The sequence below is a fragment of the Symphodus melops genome (assembly GCF_947650265.1).
Source record: "Symphodus melops genome assembly, chromosome: 23".
In the NCBI taxonomy this organism is placed as follows: Eukaryota; Metazoa; Chordata; class Actinopteri; order Labriformes; family Labridae; genus Symphodus; species Symphodus melops.
This window is the reverse complement of record NC_136713.1, coordinates 4,038,340-4,055,998: the sequence shown is the minus strand read 5'-3', so window position 1 is coordinate 4,055,998 and position 17,659 is coordinate 4,038,340. Positions and strand designations below refer to the sequence as shown.

Below are 17,659 nucleotides of genomic sequence, written 5' to 3'. Positions count from 1 at the left end.
GGCCGTCAGTCAAATCTCAGGTTTGAATAGTTTCATAATGCATTCACAGATTTAAAACTGTTTGGACAGTATGACTACATTTTTGATTATTGAGACAGATTAATCATTTTGGAAACCGGTCTGGAGCTTAGCGTTTGTCCTAATGTAAGAGTTTATTCATTGAATTAGTGGACCCAACTGAAACAGCTGTGACAAGAGCTACACGTACGTTAACTCTTAAAGCAAATGTAGAAAAAATATAAATATTTACGGATATGCAATGGCATACATCAGGGGTGTCGAACTCCAGTCCTCGAGGCTGCCTGATGCCTGAGACTTTAAGACGTCTCCGTGCTCCAACACACCTGCTTTCAACCAACGTGTTGTCATCAAGCTCTGCAGAGGCCTGATAATGAGTCGCTCATTGGATTCAGCTGCGTCAGAGCAGGGAGCCATCTAACAGTCTGAGGAAGCCGGCCCGAACAGGATACATTGATTTTGAATAAAACAGTATTTTGTTCATGAAGTACACACTTCTGTTGTATTTGTGTATGTTAATAGAGTCACATGCAGTGATGATTGACTAGATGTTATGATTCTTAATCGCTCTGGGTTGTTCCAAAATCACTTCTCGGCTAAGCTGAGTTATGTCTGAATGTTTGTGAATACGGCCCCAGATTGATCAGTGTGTGAATCCTTCCTGACCTGAGATCATCCAATCAACGTTTTTCATTTAACAGTAAAGTACAACATTGTTCTGCAACATCATCACCATCATCATCATCATCATCACAAAGAGAAAAGAAGAGACAAAACAAGAGACTGAGTGGGAGAGTCAGGGTGCAGACAGGAGGCCGGTCATGGTCGTACTGGTTTCACTGGGGCAAAGCTTTGAGGATGGCGTTGACCTCCTCAGCCACGGCCGTCAGAGCAAATTCAAACTGGTCCTGAAACAAGAAGAGAGAGTTTAAAATCTTTTTGACTAACATTTGGTTAAATTCTTCTGAAGACTCTGGGAAATCCACTCAAGTGTTCAGATCAGCCGCTCAGGTTCGAGGACTGCCTGAGGATCTAAGATCAAAGATCCAGGAGGTGTTGGTCCCTGTCGCTGAGAGGGATCGAAGACTGACTTTGAATCTAGAAGTTGTACGTTTAAATCTTAATTTGTACCCAGAGAATTTTTAAGGCTGCTGTCCACTGTGGCTCAGGATGTGGAGGAAGGCCTGGGAGTCTGGAGAACCTCAAAGTGTGAAGTGTACTGGTGGCGTTGTGGACAAGATTCATAACTCTGAAAGCAGACCATGGTGGGTGTGCTGGGTTCGAGTCCAACTGCAGCTAGTACCTGGATCAGCAGTACAAAACCTGGAGGTTCAGGTGTCCAAATAAGGTTCGGACGAAGTCTTTTACTGAGTTACTGTGTCAAGTTTTGCACTTTATTACATTATACACATCAGCACAAGCTCAGTGATAGGTACCTTGGTGCGAACCATCCCGGGTCGCTGGTCTCGAACGTGCTCCAGAGTAGCAGCGATGTCGATCTCTTTCACACCTGCAGGAGAACAGGTGACACACGTTCTGAGCAACACTGCACAGAAAAACAACATCAATACAAAAATAAATAAGAAACAAAGATGAGCTCACCTTTAGCCATGCGATTAAGAACCATGTCGATCAGGATGTAAGTCCCAGTCCGGCCTGTACCATCACTATGGAAACAATACAAAGTCAACTTTAAACTATTAAGTGAAAACATATGAGGTCAGTACATGGACATTACCTGAAGAATAACAAAACATTAACTGAGTGATTAGAAATAATATTAATTGTAACGTTCCTACTCTTTTGTGCATTTAAAGAGGTATGCTGCCATCAAGTGGACACAAGTGGTACTACAGCGGGGGTGCACACCTCCCTCAGGGGCCCCCATGGGCCCTGTATGTCTGCGCTACCTCTCGTTGCCCTGTTACGTGTGGCATGCATTATCACTGTGATAACACAAGTGATAGTAGTCACCAAAGTGAAATAAAGAGGGATTATCTGTCCGGGAGTGAAACAAGAAGAAGGGACGGAGAAAAACTGTTCGACATAATGGGGATGAATGACTTTGATAACTGTTGGAAATATTTGAGGTAATTTAAGTCGTCTAAAAAAAATTAATCAATCTAGATATTTATATGTAAATATTTTCAGAGAATTCTTCATATTATACCTTTAATTTCAAAAGTCTGACTGTATCTTATTTTAAGGTGTTATATATCCTTGTAGTTGGGTACCTGCAGTGCACAATGATGGGGCAGGATCGTCCTCGGTAGCACTTGTTCACCTTCCTAAGGTGACAAAAACGAGAAGGAAAATACTGAAGAAAAAAGATCACATAAATCAATATGTGGATTAACAGTAAGGGAGACAGACAGACAGACAGACAGACAGACAGACAGGCAGACAGGCAGGCAGACAGACAGACAGACAGACAGACAGACAGACAGACAGACAGACAGGCAGACAGGCAGGCAGGCAGACAGACAGACAGACAGACAGACAGACAGACAGACAGGCAGGCAGGCAGACAGACAGACAGACAGACAGACAGGCAGGCAGGCAGACAGACAGACAGACAGACAGGCAGGCAGGCAGGCAGACAGGCAGACAGACAGACAGACAGACAGACAGACAGACAGACAGACAGACAGACAGGCAGGCAGACAGACAGACAGGCAGGCAGGCAGACAGACAGACAGACAGACAGACAGACAGACAGACAGACAGACAGACAGACAGACAGACAGATAGACAGATAGATAGATAGATAGACAGACAGATAGATAGATAGATAGATAGACAGACAGACAGATAGATAGAGGGGGAAATTCATAGGTTTTGGCGATGGACCTCCTGCTGCAGCCACATCAGTCCATGATCATTTTTGTGACTATGCAACTGGAGCCAGACTACTAGCTGCAAACCACAAGAATGACACAGACAGATATGTTCAAATTAAAGCCATGGCCTCGCTGACCTCCATCGCACAGGGGGGAGAGGACGAGGAGGAGGAGGAGGAGGAGAGGAGGGACAGAGGGGGGAGAATAGAGGAGAATAAAATTGGAGTACAGAGGGAACTTATCATTACGAGAAGTTCACAGGGCATGCATGAGACATGCATGACAGTAAGACTTGATTAACGGTTTCTACAAGGATGTGCAGAGAGCATCTGTACCTGCGGAAGTCCAGCAGGGGGCGTGTGGAGGTGGGAATGCCCTGAGCAGGCCAGCTGAGGAAGTGGAACTGAGTGAGCGTGCGGGTCTCCTGGGTCTGCACGTTCTTCAGGTAGAAGCTCCGCACCAGGAAGTCGTTACACCAGATGTGTTCAGACACCAAGTTGACCTGGACAGGGACGGCTGTTAAAGCACTCTCACTGTGCTAACATTCAAACAAACAGGCACAAACTCTGTGCTCACCTCGTAGATGTGGTACAGAGACGAGCCCTCATCAGGCCAGTAGCGGTCGCACTGTTTCTCTCCGTCCTCCACCAGAGCCGACATCATCACGATCACCGTGCAGCCGTTCTCCCAAACCATCTGCAACAGACAAACTCTTAGATTCTACTTTTGCACAGCGATGAAAACACTTTTTCAGAGAGCCTAAAAACTAAAGTACATTTACAGATTCTTAGTGTAGAAATGACACAACTCCAGCGTCATTTCCATGTACACAATCTTAATATAAAAATCAATGTTTCTCTGACCTGCCAGAAGTCAGAGATGGTGTGTGACAGGGGTCCCTGGGTGGCAATGTAGGCGGGCATCCGGGGGTCATGTTCAATCTGAAAGCCGGGGGTTAGAGGTCACACATAGACACTTAAAAACTAGCTTAAATAGCACGGCTTCACTGGAGCAGCTGAATTCTTTTTATCAACAGCTGACTTACTATGGTGCTGGCGTTGATGTAGTCAGAGCGTGAAGGGTTAATCTCCGCCTTCAGCTTCACCCTGGAGTGGTCATCTACAGGACGACAGCGACATTTAACCCCTCAGAATCATATTTCCTCTTTGAGGTTCTCAAAAACAAAATCATCATATTGTGTTTATTTTGTATCAACGAACAACTTTTGTAATATCTCAGATGAATATATCTCTCAAACTTCTGCTTGAGAAATGTTGTGCTTTGCCTTTCACAATGTTTCTGTTTGTTTGTAGATGCTGTGTCAGAGAGGCGGCAGCTCACAGGGCACAGAGTCGGGGCAGCGGTTCTTCTTGGCGTTGGCGTCGCTCTGGGCCACAGAAACGGCGCTGGGCTCGGCTTGGTAGGAGCACAGAGCCTCCCACTCCTTCATGAGACGGTCCTTGTTCCTCAGGTGGTCCTCCATGTAGGCCTGAGACAAACACACACCTCATGTTATACACATTTATGTCTCCTTGTGATCACATGACCCGCACACTGACCAGAATCATGTGGCCCGTTGAAATGTCCATGTTGGCCTGCGCGGGCTCCTCGCACCATGACGGCGTGCTGCTGTGGGAGCTCGGGCTGGGCTGGGCTCCGTCGCTAAACTGGGATGACACGCTGCTCACCCTGGAGTCCGCTCCTCCTCCTCCTGCTGCTCCTGCTCCTCCTCCTCCACTGACAGCAGAGGCAGCAGCACCTCCTCCGCTCGCTCCTCCCACGGCGCCCAGGGCAGCGGCTTCCAGGCGACCAAAGGCGCCTTTGGAAGCCATGTGCTGACGACACAGGTCCTGGTGAGCCAGTAATGCATGTGTTTGTACAGTGCCATTTCATAAAACTGTATCAGCGTGTGCACACAGATTGTTCTGGAGGCACTGCAACAAGTTGTAATCGTACATATGTCGTCTCAGAACTTTCACATTATCATGAGTTTGGAGTGACGTTCTGGTACCTGGTACTCCTGGTGGCTGAAGCTGCCCCCCTCTGGTCCCAGTCCCAGCTTCTTTGCAGCCAGCCTGTGGGCGTGGTGACGCAGGCAAACGATGGTCATTCCCGCCACCAGGATGCTGCAAATGCACGCCATGGCCACCAGCGTGGCGAACAACCAGCGGGAGTTGGGCTGGACTCTGGTCGCCAGGGGCAATGCTTTCCCATCATTGCTCTGTGGCAGCAGGGGGCAAAGAGAAACTTTCGATCTCCCATGTTGGATGATTGTTTTTAACACTCGTCTCCCTTCGTTTCTCCTCAACACTCCCACGTTTCTCTCCCCTCTCTAACTGTCTCTCCCTGTGCTTCACATCCTCCTCCTTCTTCTCCTTTTCACCCCAAATGAATTGTTCCCCTTGACCTCTGCGACCTCCTTCTTCCTTTCTGTGAGCCTCAGGAATGTGATGCTCTCATTGTGTGTGTGTGTGTGTGCTGGAGAGGAGAGAGGGGACTTCACCTGCTAGAATACAGGGGCCCAGTGGGGTTCAGAGCGAGACAGAAGAAAAAAGGAAATTGCAGACAGACGCTACATGAGCTGAAAGGACAGAAGTGGTTCAGCTCATCACAGCCCACATTTTCTTCTTCTGTCTTAAATTGATGTCTTTACAAGATGCTGCAAAGACGGTTAACCAGCTCATTATATAAGATTAATCCATCCAAGAGGCCGTAAAACAACAAAACATCATCGGTAGGGGAGACCTTTAAAAGTATGGTTTTGTACTTTTTATAAAGCCAGGGATCCTCCTCCATCACTGCCTAAATGACAAGCACCCACCTCTCCGACTCCGCTCTGCAGCACCTTCAGGCCTGTCTCAGACTCCAGAAAGTTCTTCTGTGCAACTGCAGGGATAAGACATCAACAACATTTCTGCAAAATCCTCAAACCCTGCGCAGCACAATAGAGTCCCTATTAATGTTTCAGTTCCAAAACGCAGTTGCAGCTGTGTTTACCTGCTTTCTCCGCCACTTCTCCAGCCGTCAGGTTCTTGGAGTTTGGTCTGATTCTGAAGGTGATTGAAGGTCCGACGACACTGCAGAGGACACAGAAGCACACGTGAATTGGAAGCAGATTATTGTAGGTTTGGATCAAGCAGGAAAATTCACTTTCACATGCTGAGAATAAGCAGCTTCTTCGCTCCTCCAGTTGTGAAATCTAATGAGGCGTTCAGGTTCCAAAAGCAGCTCCGGCATGTTTTTGAATGAATCCATGAGTTCAGGACAGGAAATCTTCAGAAAGCGGCACAGACACCAAACACACCAGCGTCCTCGCTCCTACCTGACGTTGATGACGGAGGCGGGGGAGAGGCCGCTCCTCTCCGACAGACTCTCCAACAATCGCACCCCGTCGTTCAGACTGAGGGGGCTGTGGTGACAAAGTGCACATTCACAGACAAACACAAACACGTGTACACTCATAAACACACACACAATTTCTAATTCTTCTTCTGCTTTCTTCTTTCCTAATTTAATTTCTTGCACCCTAGTCTCCTTTTTCCTTTCCTTACTCCCGACATCTAATTCTGCTCTTCCTCTTTGCATGTGCCTCTTCTTTCTCCTTTTGCTTTTCCGGGACCTAAATATTTTGTCAGAAGAATAAAAAAAAAAAAAGAACCACAAAGTGCTAAAAAAAAAAGGCTTTGGTCCACACATATCCTGATGGAGGACACAGAGAGCATCTGCCTTTATTCCCTGACCTTATCTAATTGTGTTTTTAGTCGCACGGATGATGAAGTCGCCTGCAGAGTTTGTGCGTCAGGGCTGATTTGTGCTCAGCTCATCCGATCAATTCATCAGTTGTTGTTCACTGTTAATGTAAATTAATCTCCCTTCTTCTCTCTACTCCTGTTGGACTTAGTGTTACTGTCTAATTCTCATTCCTCCCGAAGTTTAAACTTGATGTAAATGATCCTTTGTTTCACACACACTTTAACTTCAGAGGACTTGAATGAAAACTTTAGGCGCATACTTGTGTTCTTTAAAGTTCTCCCTCTGATTTCTCTCTATCCACACACACTCCAAAAACTTAAAAACAGCCAAGAAACATGTCCAACTCGACGCCACATCCACTGACACACGAGGAGTAGTTCTGATTGGTTGAAGCGGGAGGAGGACATGATGATATCTACCTCTGATTGGTGATGATGTATCCGTACTCGTCTGCTTTGGCCTGTGTGGCTGCTTCAGCGGGAGGTGGAGGAGAATCTTTCTGAGCTTCTTCTGCTTTTAGGGGTTTGGCGGCAGGGGGCGGAGCCTCAGGGGCCGGCTTCTTATATGCCATCGAACCCTCTGTCATCTGATGGTTCAAGATAAATTTTTCTTAATTCAAAAGAATATTATGAACGTGGGATCTTTACAGCTGAAGTTTGCTTCTATCAAACCTAAAGTTACTTCAAAAATCGTCTGAACGTCATTTTTCTTCACTATAAAGAAATATGTCTGCATACTGCACTTTATACCCTGATAATTGTCCTCGTCTTCTGTTTGTGGTTAAAGAATAAAACTAAACAGATCTCACCTTCTTCCCTTTGTCAGCACTGGTTCCATATTTATCTGAGAGCAAAAACAAACATCATGTGATCATATATCTGATGCAAGTCAGAAGGTATCTGTGAACACCTGGACCCAGTTCTTGTCCTGCAGCGCAGGTGATGACAAAGGGTAACTCTAGTTTTACTACAGAACTCACCTTTGGTTTCTTTGTATCCGAAGTTGCTGTCGAGTTGGAGCTGCTTCAGAGCGGCGGGCAGCTTGTCTCTCTGCTCGGAGGACAAATCCTTCATGTCGAGGCCGTAGTGATCGAGCAGCAGAGCCAGCCTCTGCAGGGAGCGCTCTGAAAACATGCAAGAGCTCACATATACTCACTATTCTTATGCATCTACATTTATGCATCAGATCGTTGTATTTGTCAGATTGCACATCAGTCAGCATGAAATGATTACACCTGTTGCAAGATCAACATCTTTTGCTTCTTGAACTTTTTCTCTTTCTACATGTCTCATGTTCTTCTTTTCTCACCGTCCAGTCCTGACAGGGCGTCATACTCCTCCTGAGCCTTCTTCTCTGCCTGCTCTTGCTGCTGCTGCTTACTGAGCTGAGCCACCTGGGAAACGTAGTCCTCGCCGTAGTCCAGAGGGAAGTCCAGCTCAGGGAAGAAGGAGGAGGAAGAGGAGGAGGAGGAGGATGAGGACAAAGAAGAGGGAAATCCCGCTGACGCTGCTGCTGCCAAAGCCCCTTTTTGGCGAGAGAGGGACTGCACAGGGGAGGAAGAGGAGGAGGAGGAGGAGGAAGAGGAGGAAGGGGAGGTGAGGTAAAAGGACACCAGGTCCTGGAGGAGCTGCCGATCTCTGTCCAAAGGGTCTCCTCGGGATCTGGAGCGGGAGGAGGAGGTCAGGAGAGGAAAGGCTGGATTATCATCCAGAGTGTTGAGGGAGCGCTCCTCCTCTTCCTGGTAGCCGTACTGCTGCTGTAAGGACAACAGACGTGGGCTTTTAATGGCCACTAGGGGGCATAATAACTCAACAACAAGCTAAAGACACAGATATGAAGTCATTGGTTCCCAAAGAATCATTTGTGTTACACTTGTCCCACCTGGTGGTAGGTGTAAGGGTCCAGCAGGGGGGTCTGCATGTGCACAGAGGATCGGGACGGATCAAGGATCATGTAGTCCACATACTGCTGCATCATCTCAGGATCAGCTGGAACCTCAGGCCCCTGAACCCTCCTCTGACCCAGACCTGACTGCCTGAGAAACCTGAGGAAGAACGGGAGAGGCTGTTCACTCTCTGATTCAACTTTATTTGAACTGTTTTTAATTGCTTCTTACTGTTTGGGCGACTTCTCATGAAGTTTGGAGGAGCTGATGGTGGGAACGAGACTCAGCTCTCGGCCAATGATCGCTTGAGTGATGTCATCCCTCCAGGTCAGACCTGGGACACAAAAGTCAGACTTTTATGCTGCCTGACTTTGAGTCTACTTAAAAAAAGATCTTGTATTTAAAGGAGAATATTTCCCTGGTTATATAAAGGAAAGATAGAACTCAAATAAAGCCTAATTCTACAGGGGACTTACCTTGAACCATCAGGTCTTTCAGGACTTCTTGCAGCTTGTGCAGGACAGGCACAGAAACTTGGTACTGGACCGGGGCCTGACGAGGGGCCTGGCACTGTCCGAACAAACCATCTGCACAGGAAGACACCAAAAGCTTTCTTTATGACTCTTCTGAGAACAGTCATACAGCATGCACATGAGAGGATGTATGGGCATGAAATGCAAGACAAATTTCCACCTTGTTTTCTGTCTTATTTAAAAACACAGATGTCATATCTCTGAGTTCACTTCTTCATTTGAAATGTTCCTTAGAGGTGAGTATGAGTGGGGGAACTGATCCTTTACACCACATGAAAGCTCAAATAAGCTTAGCATTGACTCAATGCAGGTGGACACAAACATCCTGTCCTCAGCAAAGCAGACTGAGACAGAGCAGACGACCATGTCCACAAAACATGCAAACATTTACTAAACTACACAGCACAAACATATCCTGCTTTATTTTTAAATATTCAAAGCAGCACAACACGGCGATGTTCACTGGAGGAAAATGAAAGATGCACATATGAAGCAGTGAATTCAAACACACACTCATAATACTACACGTGCTTGAATTTATTAAAAAATCCAACTACAACGCACAAATGTACTCATAAATCCTCCACACATGAAAACGTGTGTGTGTGTGTGTGCGCGAGTGTGTGCATGTGGGCCTTCGTGAGTCATCTCCTCTGCCTCCCTCCACCCTTCATCAAACACTCCCGCAAACACACTCATGAGGGAGACACACGGTAGTCAGGCAAGTGATGTCACTGTTGTCATAGAGACGGCCAGGACAGACTGCGATTGGCAGAGAGCGGTGACGGAGGGAGACCTTGTTTACGTTGCACTCTCGCTCTTCTTCTCTCTGTTTCTCTCACTCCACATCACTCACCTCGCTCTCTCAACCTTTGACGGCCACCTGACGAATCTCGTAGAGAAACCAATCATTTTTCACACACTCACATTTTGGTATGGGCACACACAAACACGTCAGACACACACACCCTCCAACGCTCTAATGACGACTGAGTGTGATCAAACAAAAAGATGGAAGGTATTTATTCACAGATGCTGTATACTGCATGTAGTCTTGCAGACACACTGCAGCTGTTTGGTTCATGCAGTCTGGAATGAATTGTAAGAAACTCAGTTCTTCTTCTTCTTGTCTGAGCTGAGGATTTCTTTTACTAACAGAAATGTAACACAGACACATTTGTTGCTTTTAAATGTCGTCTGGCTCCAGTTCATTTGAATACTGCAGTGACGTGAAGATCACTGATGTTTAAGGACATAAAACTGGGTCATTCTTTCAGTGCAGACTGGAATAATCTTTCTCTTTAAGTACAACAAGTTGTCCACATTAGAGATGTAAACGGCTTCGCTTAGCTATAGAATAAAGAGAATCAAAGAGAAACTCAATCAGAATGCATTGTGTTAAATGCATTATGAAATACAACCTGTTACACACCCTGCCTATTTCTCAGTGTCAATGAGAGCGCTTCCTCACAGCATCGTCACACACGTCGTGAAAACACGGCCGCAGATGTTCCCTGAATGTCCTCGACTCTGAGACAGGGAACAAAACATCCTCAAGGCGGAAACAACCTGCCATCAATAATGCAGCCGTCTCTGAAGACTGAGACACACATCTGCACGCTCACACACACACACACACACACACACACACACACACACACACACTCCTAAGTGTGTTTGAACAGGAAGTTCAAAGCACACTAAGGGATTGTAGAGAGCCCGTTAATGCTGGATGAGCTGTGACAAACATTCAGCTCTGACTGCTTGATGGACAGACAACATGTCAAAGCTTCCTGAAGCACATGGCTGCAGCTGGAGCCTGCAGGGACTGCTCATCATCGCTCAATTAACTATTCTCAACACGCTGCATTCAGGGCACCGTAAATATGAGCTTCTCACCAAGGACAGAAGTATCCACATCAGCTTGACAGCCTGCCGTATCTGAGAAGTTGTAACTTCATTTTTTGGATGCAGTCGCTAACAATAGACGTACTGGCTAAGTTCATCATGTCAATTCAACAAGTTTCCAACCTTTCTTTCTTCCTGCTGCAGCTGGTCTGAGCTTTTCCTATTATCCGAGGCTGACAGAATGTAAAAACACAGAAAGACAGTTTTGGATGAAAATGAAAAAAACTCACCATCGTTGCACAGCTGATCTCTCGTACAGAGCTTCTTTTCAAACAAACAACCTGGAAACACAAGTGGAGTCAAAACTGAGAAACATTTATTTAAATCCTCCAGAAACAACCAAAGTTCCTGTAAATAAAGTGTTAACCTGTAATCTTTGAGGATTTAAGTCTGCTGTTAGAGGCTGTTGTAAAAGAGAAACTGCTCTGGATGTCAGGAACATCAGGAAATGTCAACATTGCTCGGTCACATCAGTCTTTAAACTGATTTTTGGTCACAGATAGACAGAATGAGATGGGGACCCCCAACGGGAGCAGGCGGCTACACCGCTCTTCTCTTTTGTTGCTAAGTGATGGGAATATATACCTGGTGTGTGTGTGTGTGTGTGTGTGTGTGTGTGTGTGTGTGTGTGTGTGTGTGTGTGTGTGTGTGTGTGTGTGTGTGTGTGTGTGTGTGTAACAGTTGACCTTTTCCAGGCCTGAGTCTGTGTCGAGGCAGTAAACAGAGGCAGATGTGAAGCGGAGGCTCTGTTTGGTTTTTCATTAAAGAGTTGATATAATGCTGATGTGCATTATTCAGATGTCCTGTGATAGCTTCAGATACAACATGTTATCCTACAGTCACATGACTGATTTTCATGGCATGTTTAATCATGTTATATTTTCTAGCCTTGGAAGTGGTACTTGCTTAAATACTGTTAACATTTAGAAGCTAAATCCATTAAAGGATTTGCTTTAAAATGTCTCTGGTTGATTTCTTCCTGATGTTATCAACAGCCATAAGGTGAATTTTGTCATCATCATGTGTGAGCAAGCGTTAGTCTCGTAACATCGTGCATGCATAAGAAAGAGCAAAACAAACAAGTTACAGATGAATCTATCATCGAACATGATCTATAGCTGAGTGTCAACAAGATGAAGAACGCACGGCATCTTTTCGATGTCGCACCACTTTAACCCCTCCTTAATATGCGGGGACAGTGACATCACTGATCCTCCTGTTATACTGCGAGCAAAAATGATATAGGATCATAAAAAGGCGATTTTTGACGTGAGAAAACCAGAACATCCCTCAGGTAGATTTCTGGGACTTTTTCCTTTACTCCAGCCTCAGGCCCGACACAACCCATCTTTTTTCTTTCACCTGAAATCTAAAAGAAGTCAGACGGAATATCGACTCCATGACGACACAAAACGAAGCCCCGGTGCAGCAGCTATCAGAGAAGGAATCTCCATTAGACGAGGGAGCGAGGCGCTGCTAAACATAGAACAGAGGAGAGATTCTCCTCCTCCGTCCAAACTCCACATGATGACTAATCTCTGTCCTCTCTCCTCCGCCCACACAGCCCTCCCTCCCTCTTTTCTTCTTGTCATATCTCTGCCCGTCTCCTCGCTCTGCTTCCAGAAGATGAGCCGCTCATTAACCTCGTCCTGCCGACTGTCAATCAATGCCACCTGTCACGTCCCAATCAATCACCTCTTTACTGCCCAACATTACCAACCAACTGAGATCATGTTGATATCATTGAATATGTAATGAGCATACTGAATGACTGACTGTGAAACAACATCACCCTGATCACTTTGTTGCATCCTGCAAGTCGAGTGAAGTGTAAAAGCATGAGCTGCAAAGCGTGTGAATCAGTGCAACAACATGCATGATGTTTGTGGTGTAAATGACTTCTTCATGCATCCACTGATTTATGTGGCTTTGTGCTGCTCTTAATGTTGAAGTAGTTACTGAAGAACGAGCATTCACTTTATGGATACAAATATAAATATAAGATTAAAAACATTTAATTTCATGTTATGCTTCAGAGTGTCTGATCTGCTTTTAAAGGAAATAACACAAAGAATATAATATACCAGCTCTGCAATTTTTCTAAAAAAAAACAAACAGAACAAAAACAACAAATGTTATCTTTGTTAACTCCTTCTAAAAAGTACATTTATTTTGATTTGCCTGCATTTTTGTCCCATTATTTTCCACCTTTAGGACAAGACTGAGAAAGATGTGAGGTCAAACTTAAAGCGTTTAAAGTAGCTGGGAGCTTTTTCTACAGTGTGCAGATCCTTTCTTTGATTCTTGTCTTCAGTTTAATTTGTGAAACTTTTTTCTTTGGCCGTGTGAACCGACACTTTGTTCTGCACTGAAATCAAGACAATGAAGCCCCATTTCAGAAATGTATTAGACCGATAACTGAGAATAGGACTTCATGTCTTCTGTCTGTTATATTGTTCGAAAAATGTCAATAAAATGGTTATGGGAAAAAAAGAAAAAAAGAAACAGGACCTTGAAGGCTCTTTTGTGACTCGTAAGATGAAGAGTTTTACAGCAGAGTTGAATCAGCAGCATCTCTTATCGCAGGGAGTCATAGAAACAGACTCAGCAATAAGCTCTGCCGCCTGATTCAATTTGAACAGAAAAAAAAACAAACAGAAAATGAGTCGACTCCGACAGCTCCAGCCAGCAGAAGCTCTTCATGTCTCTCTGGGGAAACTCCGCTATCTTTTTTTCTCACAATCAGCTTTGTTCAGTTCAAACTAATAAGGAAACGGGAGTACAGGAGCACGCCGTCACAGGCTGAGACTATGTGGGGAACGACTGCTCCAGCTCCATTTTGTTTTTTTTTCTGGGGAGGTGTCTGTCTGGGATGTTAGCCAAAAGGATAAAAGCTTTAGTATGTTTCATGTCCTTATATAGAGGGAGATTAGGAGTTTGTTTCTAAGGTTGTGTCGTGCCCACACTAAGACCATTCTCTGTCCCTCTCTGTTGGTTGGCTCTCTTTACATTAAGAAGGGATTTTTTAGTGATTTAAGTGCAAGGACACGTCTATGTTATAAATGACGCAAAAATTAAGATAAATCATCTTGTAATCAAATGAAACTGAAAATGTTTTGGCCCCAAAAGTTCTGACTCAAGACACTGCGGTGAACGGCCCTCTCTCTGTCTAACATTAAATGTTGCTGTCTTCTTTGTTATTATCAGGACTTTAATTTGCTAAGACGTGACCAAACTTTAATCAACCAGGAGTCTGGAGGACTGGAAGCAACACTTCATTAACGCGGGGAATAGATCTGGCAGCTAAATGAATGAACTGAAAAAGAACATTTGGAAATAAAATAAAGTTCTGCAGCCGTGCATGTGACCACCAGCATTACAAAACCACCTAATGTGTGTTTGACATGGAAAAGTAGAAATCATAAATTTAGGCTGACTCATGTTCATCTGAGAAAATGAACCACAGCCTCGCTCCATCTTCATCAGTGTGTCGCTTTTATCCTCCATTAGCTTCCTGCCAGATTGGATCCAATGGCGTTCTCATAATGGTGCTGCTGGCATTTGTGGCTGCTCGTCCTCTGCTCTGCAGGCTGACAGCGGATATTTAAGGTGGAATGAGTCAGCCAGGATGGAGCGGAGGAATACAACCTGCGTGGTGTGTCTGAGTGGCAGCAGAGGCAGCGAGGTCATAAACCCTCCTCAGCTCAGCTGACCTTTGAACTTCAAACTTTACACCATCTTTCACTGTAATTTAGACTGCCTGTGATGTACAGGCAGAACTGAAAGGTTACGCTGTTTTTCTTTTGTTGATGAAAATAAAACAGACCCTGCAGGTTTTTCTGCTAAAATGTTGCACTTTGTGACATCATTATTACAAACTCTTTGCTGCAGCTCACATTCAGGTTACACTCAAACGCTTACTAGAGCACAAAACATGGATTCATCTGCAGCTGATAAATAGTTCATTCTTCAGGAAGTTGTTGAAAAATAATAATAGTCTTTATTAAGCTTCCTAAAGCTCCGTTTTCTCTTCGTGAGCAGGTCTGATGTTTTTCGCTCTGACTCTAAAAGTGTTTCTAGTTGTCCTGTATTCCTCACAGTCTCTGCTGCTGGCCTCTCTTGTGTTTGTATTCCACACACAGACGTGAAACTCTCTGATCTAAATATAAATCCACAGGAGCAGGTATGCTTCACTGTCGCCTCTCTTATAAGAAACAATCATTCCCATTTTGCACGGTTAATTTCATGCAGAAAGTCTACAAGAGAAAGGTATTTTATCGGTTTCACAAAGATATTTTTACTTTCATTAAAACATCTAGATCACTCAACATAAAGACACAATAAAAGGAGCCTTACATGTGCAGCAGTTTGGGCATTTTTGTGTCTCAAGCTTGTTTAACTCTGACTCAAAGCACAAGCACAAACATCGCAGTATAAGCTGGTGGTAGACTGTAAATAAACCTACCTAATACTTTAACACTTCGACTGGTGCAATGTGCAGATGACCAACTTTAACACGATATAATAAAAAGGATTCCCTATGATCTGCTGTTCGCTGTCCGTGGTGCTGAAACCCTGTGCTGTGTTAGTGCAGAACGCAGACAGGAGGTCGCCGTAGTAACTGTGAGCAGACGGAGCTGAGGGGTCAGTTATGAGTTACGACTGTGAGGATGACACCAGATCTTATATTCCTGCAGGGGCTGAAAACAGTGTTTATAACCAGAGTCAGTATCAACAGACTCAGTTCTAATGAATCGCTCTCGCCCTGCCTTGGTCTTGAGACTGCCACTTGCATCTCCCTCATTTATGAAATGAAAATTCTTAAGTGGCACAAAATAACCTGCATCTCGTCATGTCGAGGTGTAAAATGCTTTTCATACGCTGTGGGTGCAAAGGGGCAGTGAACCGCAGTTCAACACATCATTCCTCTCAGGATATTAAGATTACACGTTGACCTTTTAAGTCCATTACTCTCTTATGAGCATTGTAATACTCATAGTCAAAGTGTGTGTAATCCATGTGATTGGGCTGTAGAGTCTCAGTGGTTCCTGACAGTGAAATCATATTGAGCTTAAGGCCATGGAAGGATTACAGAGCGAGTTTATGAAGCCCAGATTGGTCTGTGTGGATTCCCTTTTAGCAGCTGTCAAGTCTATTGATTTAGCATGTTTCTCTTCATTTTGACAGATCACATACCTCTGTATGTGCTAAAGTCAGCCGAGCTGTATTCAAAGTAAAAGAACCCTTCGAGTACGATTTATAGCTTCATAAAAGTATAACCCGGATGCCTCAGCATTATTTGGGATATCTGATTGATTACATACTCTGCAGTATTTTGGAGGGTCCTCGTTGTGTCTGGAGCCCCTTAAATGCACACACAGTTCATTATTACATCATGTTGTGGTTTGAATAACAGCTGCAGCATCTTTTCAGTCCATTACTCCGCAGTAGAGAAACAGCAAGCTGAAATGAATTGTTTCACCTTAGACAGACATCTAGGGTCACCCATGCTGGGTGGGTGTGATCATTTCAATAACTTCCTATGTATTGACTTGAGTTTTTAAAGACCTCTCTAATTCCATCCATTTGAACACACTCGCTGGTGTTTGATTTCTAAAATGTTCATTATAATCGCAGGTGAGTAAATCGAAACTCGAGATGACAGTAACCCGCCCTCTCTCAGCCCTGCTGTTGGTTTCTGTGTTTATTGTTGTCCTCGCAGACTGAACAACAAAATGATTCATAGGAGCAGACAGAACCCTTCCGAGCTGAACCAGCGGTCACATCATCAGTGACGGTGTAAGCACATCTGACACGGACCGATGGAAAAGCAACAAATCAAATCTGGCCAGTTGGGTAGGTCAGAACCGAAAAGGCTGAAATGATCATGAATTAAAGTGACTTCGGTATGTTTCCCCACCATACTTTAAGCAAATCCTGCAGGATGTTTAAGAGAAACAATCAAAACCTCGTTTGGTGAAAAGGGCAGATTATAAAGTAATCTAAAAATGTACATGAAGAAGATAACTGCAACATAAAGCCTGTGAGGTTAGTTCAAACTCAAAGCAGCCAATATAATGAACTAAAGGAGCACAGAAGAGGTTCCTGTCAGAGGTAAAGTCGTGATTTACGCGCCGCCCTGCATGCAGTCGGTTCATTAACGGGGAACTGGATCAGGCTCGGTTAGTGTTGGGTCAGCTCTGGTGCTTCTTACCGTGTCGGGCGGCCGCGCAGAGCCGACAGGAGGCGGTGAGGAGGAGGCACAGAGCCGCCCAGAGCCGCGGAGACCTCATCGTACATCCAACATCCACCGGAGAAGAGCTGCTGCTGCTGCACTTCTACCAGCTCTCCATCTCTGAGGAGAAGCTGCTGCTGCTGCTGCTGCTGGAGCTCGGGACTGACAGAGAGGAAGTATGAGAGAGAGAGAGAGAGTGTGTGTGAGAGAGAGTGAGTGAGTGAGTGAGTGAGTGAGTGAGTGAGTGAGTGAGAGTGAGAGAGAGAGAGAGAGAGAGAGAGAGAGAGAGAGAGAGAGAGAGAGAGAGAGAGAGAGAGAGATTGTTAGAAAATAGAGCCAGAGGAGGCGCCAAACTGCAAAAAATACTTATGACTGGACCGTGAACAAGTACAAGTACTAGTCTTTGTTTTAACTGGATCTTTATGAACAGCAGATTGAGGTAGAACTAGTCTAAACCACTTCATATAGGCTGCAGGGACGATTCTAG

The 17,659-nt window shown here is 44.9% G+C and overlaps 1 protein-coding gene and 1 long non-coding RNA gene across 5 annotated transcripts; both read right to left on the bottom strand.

The window, feature by feature from the left end:
• Nucleotides 1–788: 788 nt before the first annotated feature.
• On the bottom strand, nucleotides 789–17,336 carry ptprnb (protein tyrosine phosphatase receptor type Nb). 4 transcript variants are annotated; one of them, XM_079336807.1, is made up of 23 exons: nucleotides 17,152–17,336; nucleotides 11,168–11,218; nucleotides 8,973–9,083; nucleotides 8,728–8,830; nucleotides 8,493–8,655; nucleotides 7,920–8,367; nucleotides 7,591–7,734; nucleotides 7,420–7,454; nucleotides 7,031–7,197; nucleotides 6,181–6,267; nucleotides 5,856–5,935; nucleotides 5,680–5,744; nucleotides 4,870–5,079; nucleotides 4,418–4,708; nucleotides 4,200–4,347; nucleotides 3,904–3,977; nucleotides 3,722–3,799; nucleotides 3,435–3,554; nucleotides 3,194–3,360; nucleotides 2,253–2,306; nucleotides 1,621–1,685; nucleotides 1,455–1,528; nucleotides 789–926 (listed from the first exon to the last, which is right to left on the bottom strand). In XM_079336807.1, the coding sequence occupies exons 1-23, from the start codon at nucleotides 17,228–17,230 to the stop codon at nucleotides 855–857; spliced, it is 2,886 nt and encodes a 961-aa protein (XP_079192933.1). In that variant the 5' UTR covers nucleotides 17,231–17,336; the 3' UTR covers nucleotides 789–854. The 4 variants fall into 4 exon arrangements, with proteins under 4 accessions (XP_079192933.1, XP_079192935.1, XP_079192934.1 ...); XM_079336809.1 differs by having other exon boundaries at nucleotides 4,418–4,693; XM_079336808.1 differs by having other exon boundaries at nucleotides 7,920–8,364.
• Nucleotides 6,274–7,014, bottom strand: LOC306819053. The gene is made up of 3 exons (XR_013778482.1): nucleotides 6,828–7,014; nucleotides 6,626–6,774; nucleotides 6,274–6,435 (listed from the first exon to the last, which is right to left on the bottom strand). It is a non-coding gene; the product is annotated as an uncharacterized lncRNA (long non-coding RNA).
• Nucleotides 17,337–17,659: the final 323 nt, after the last annotated feature.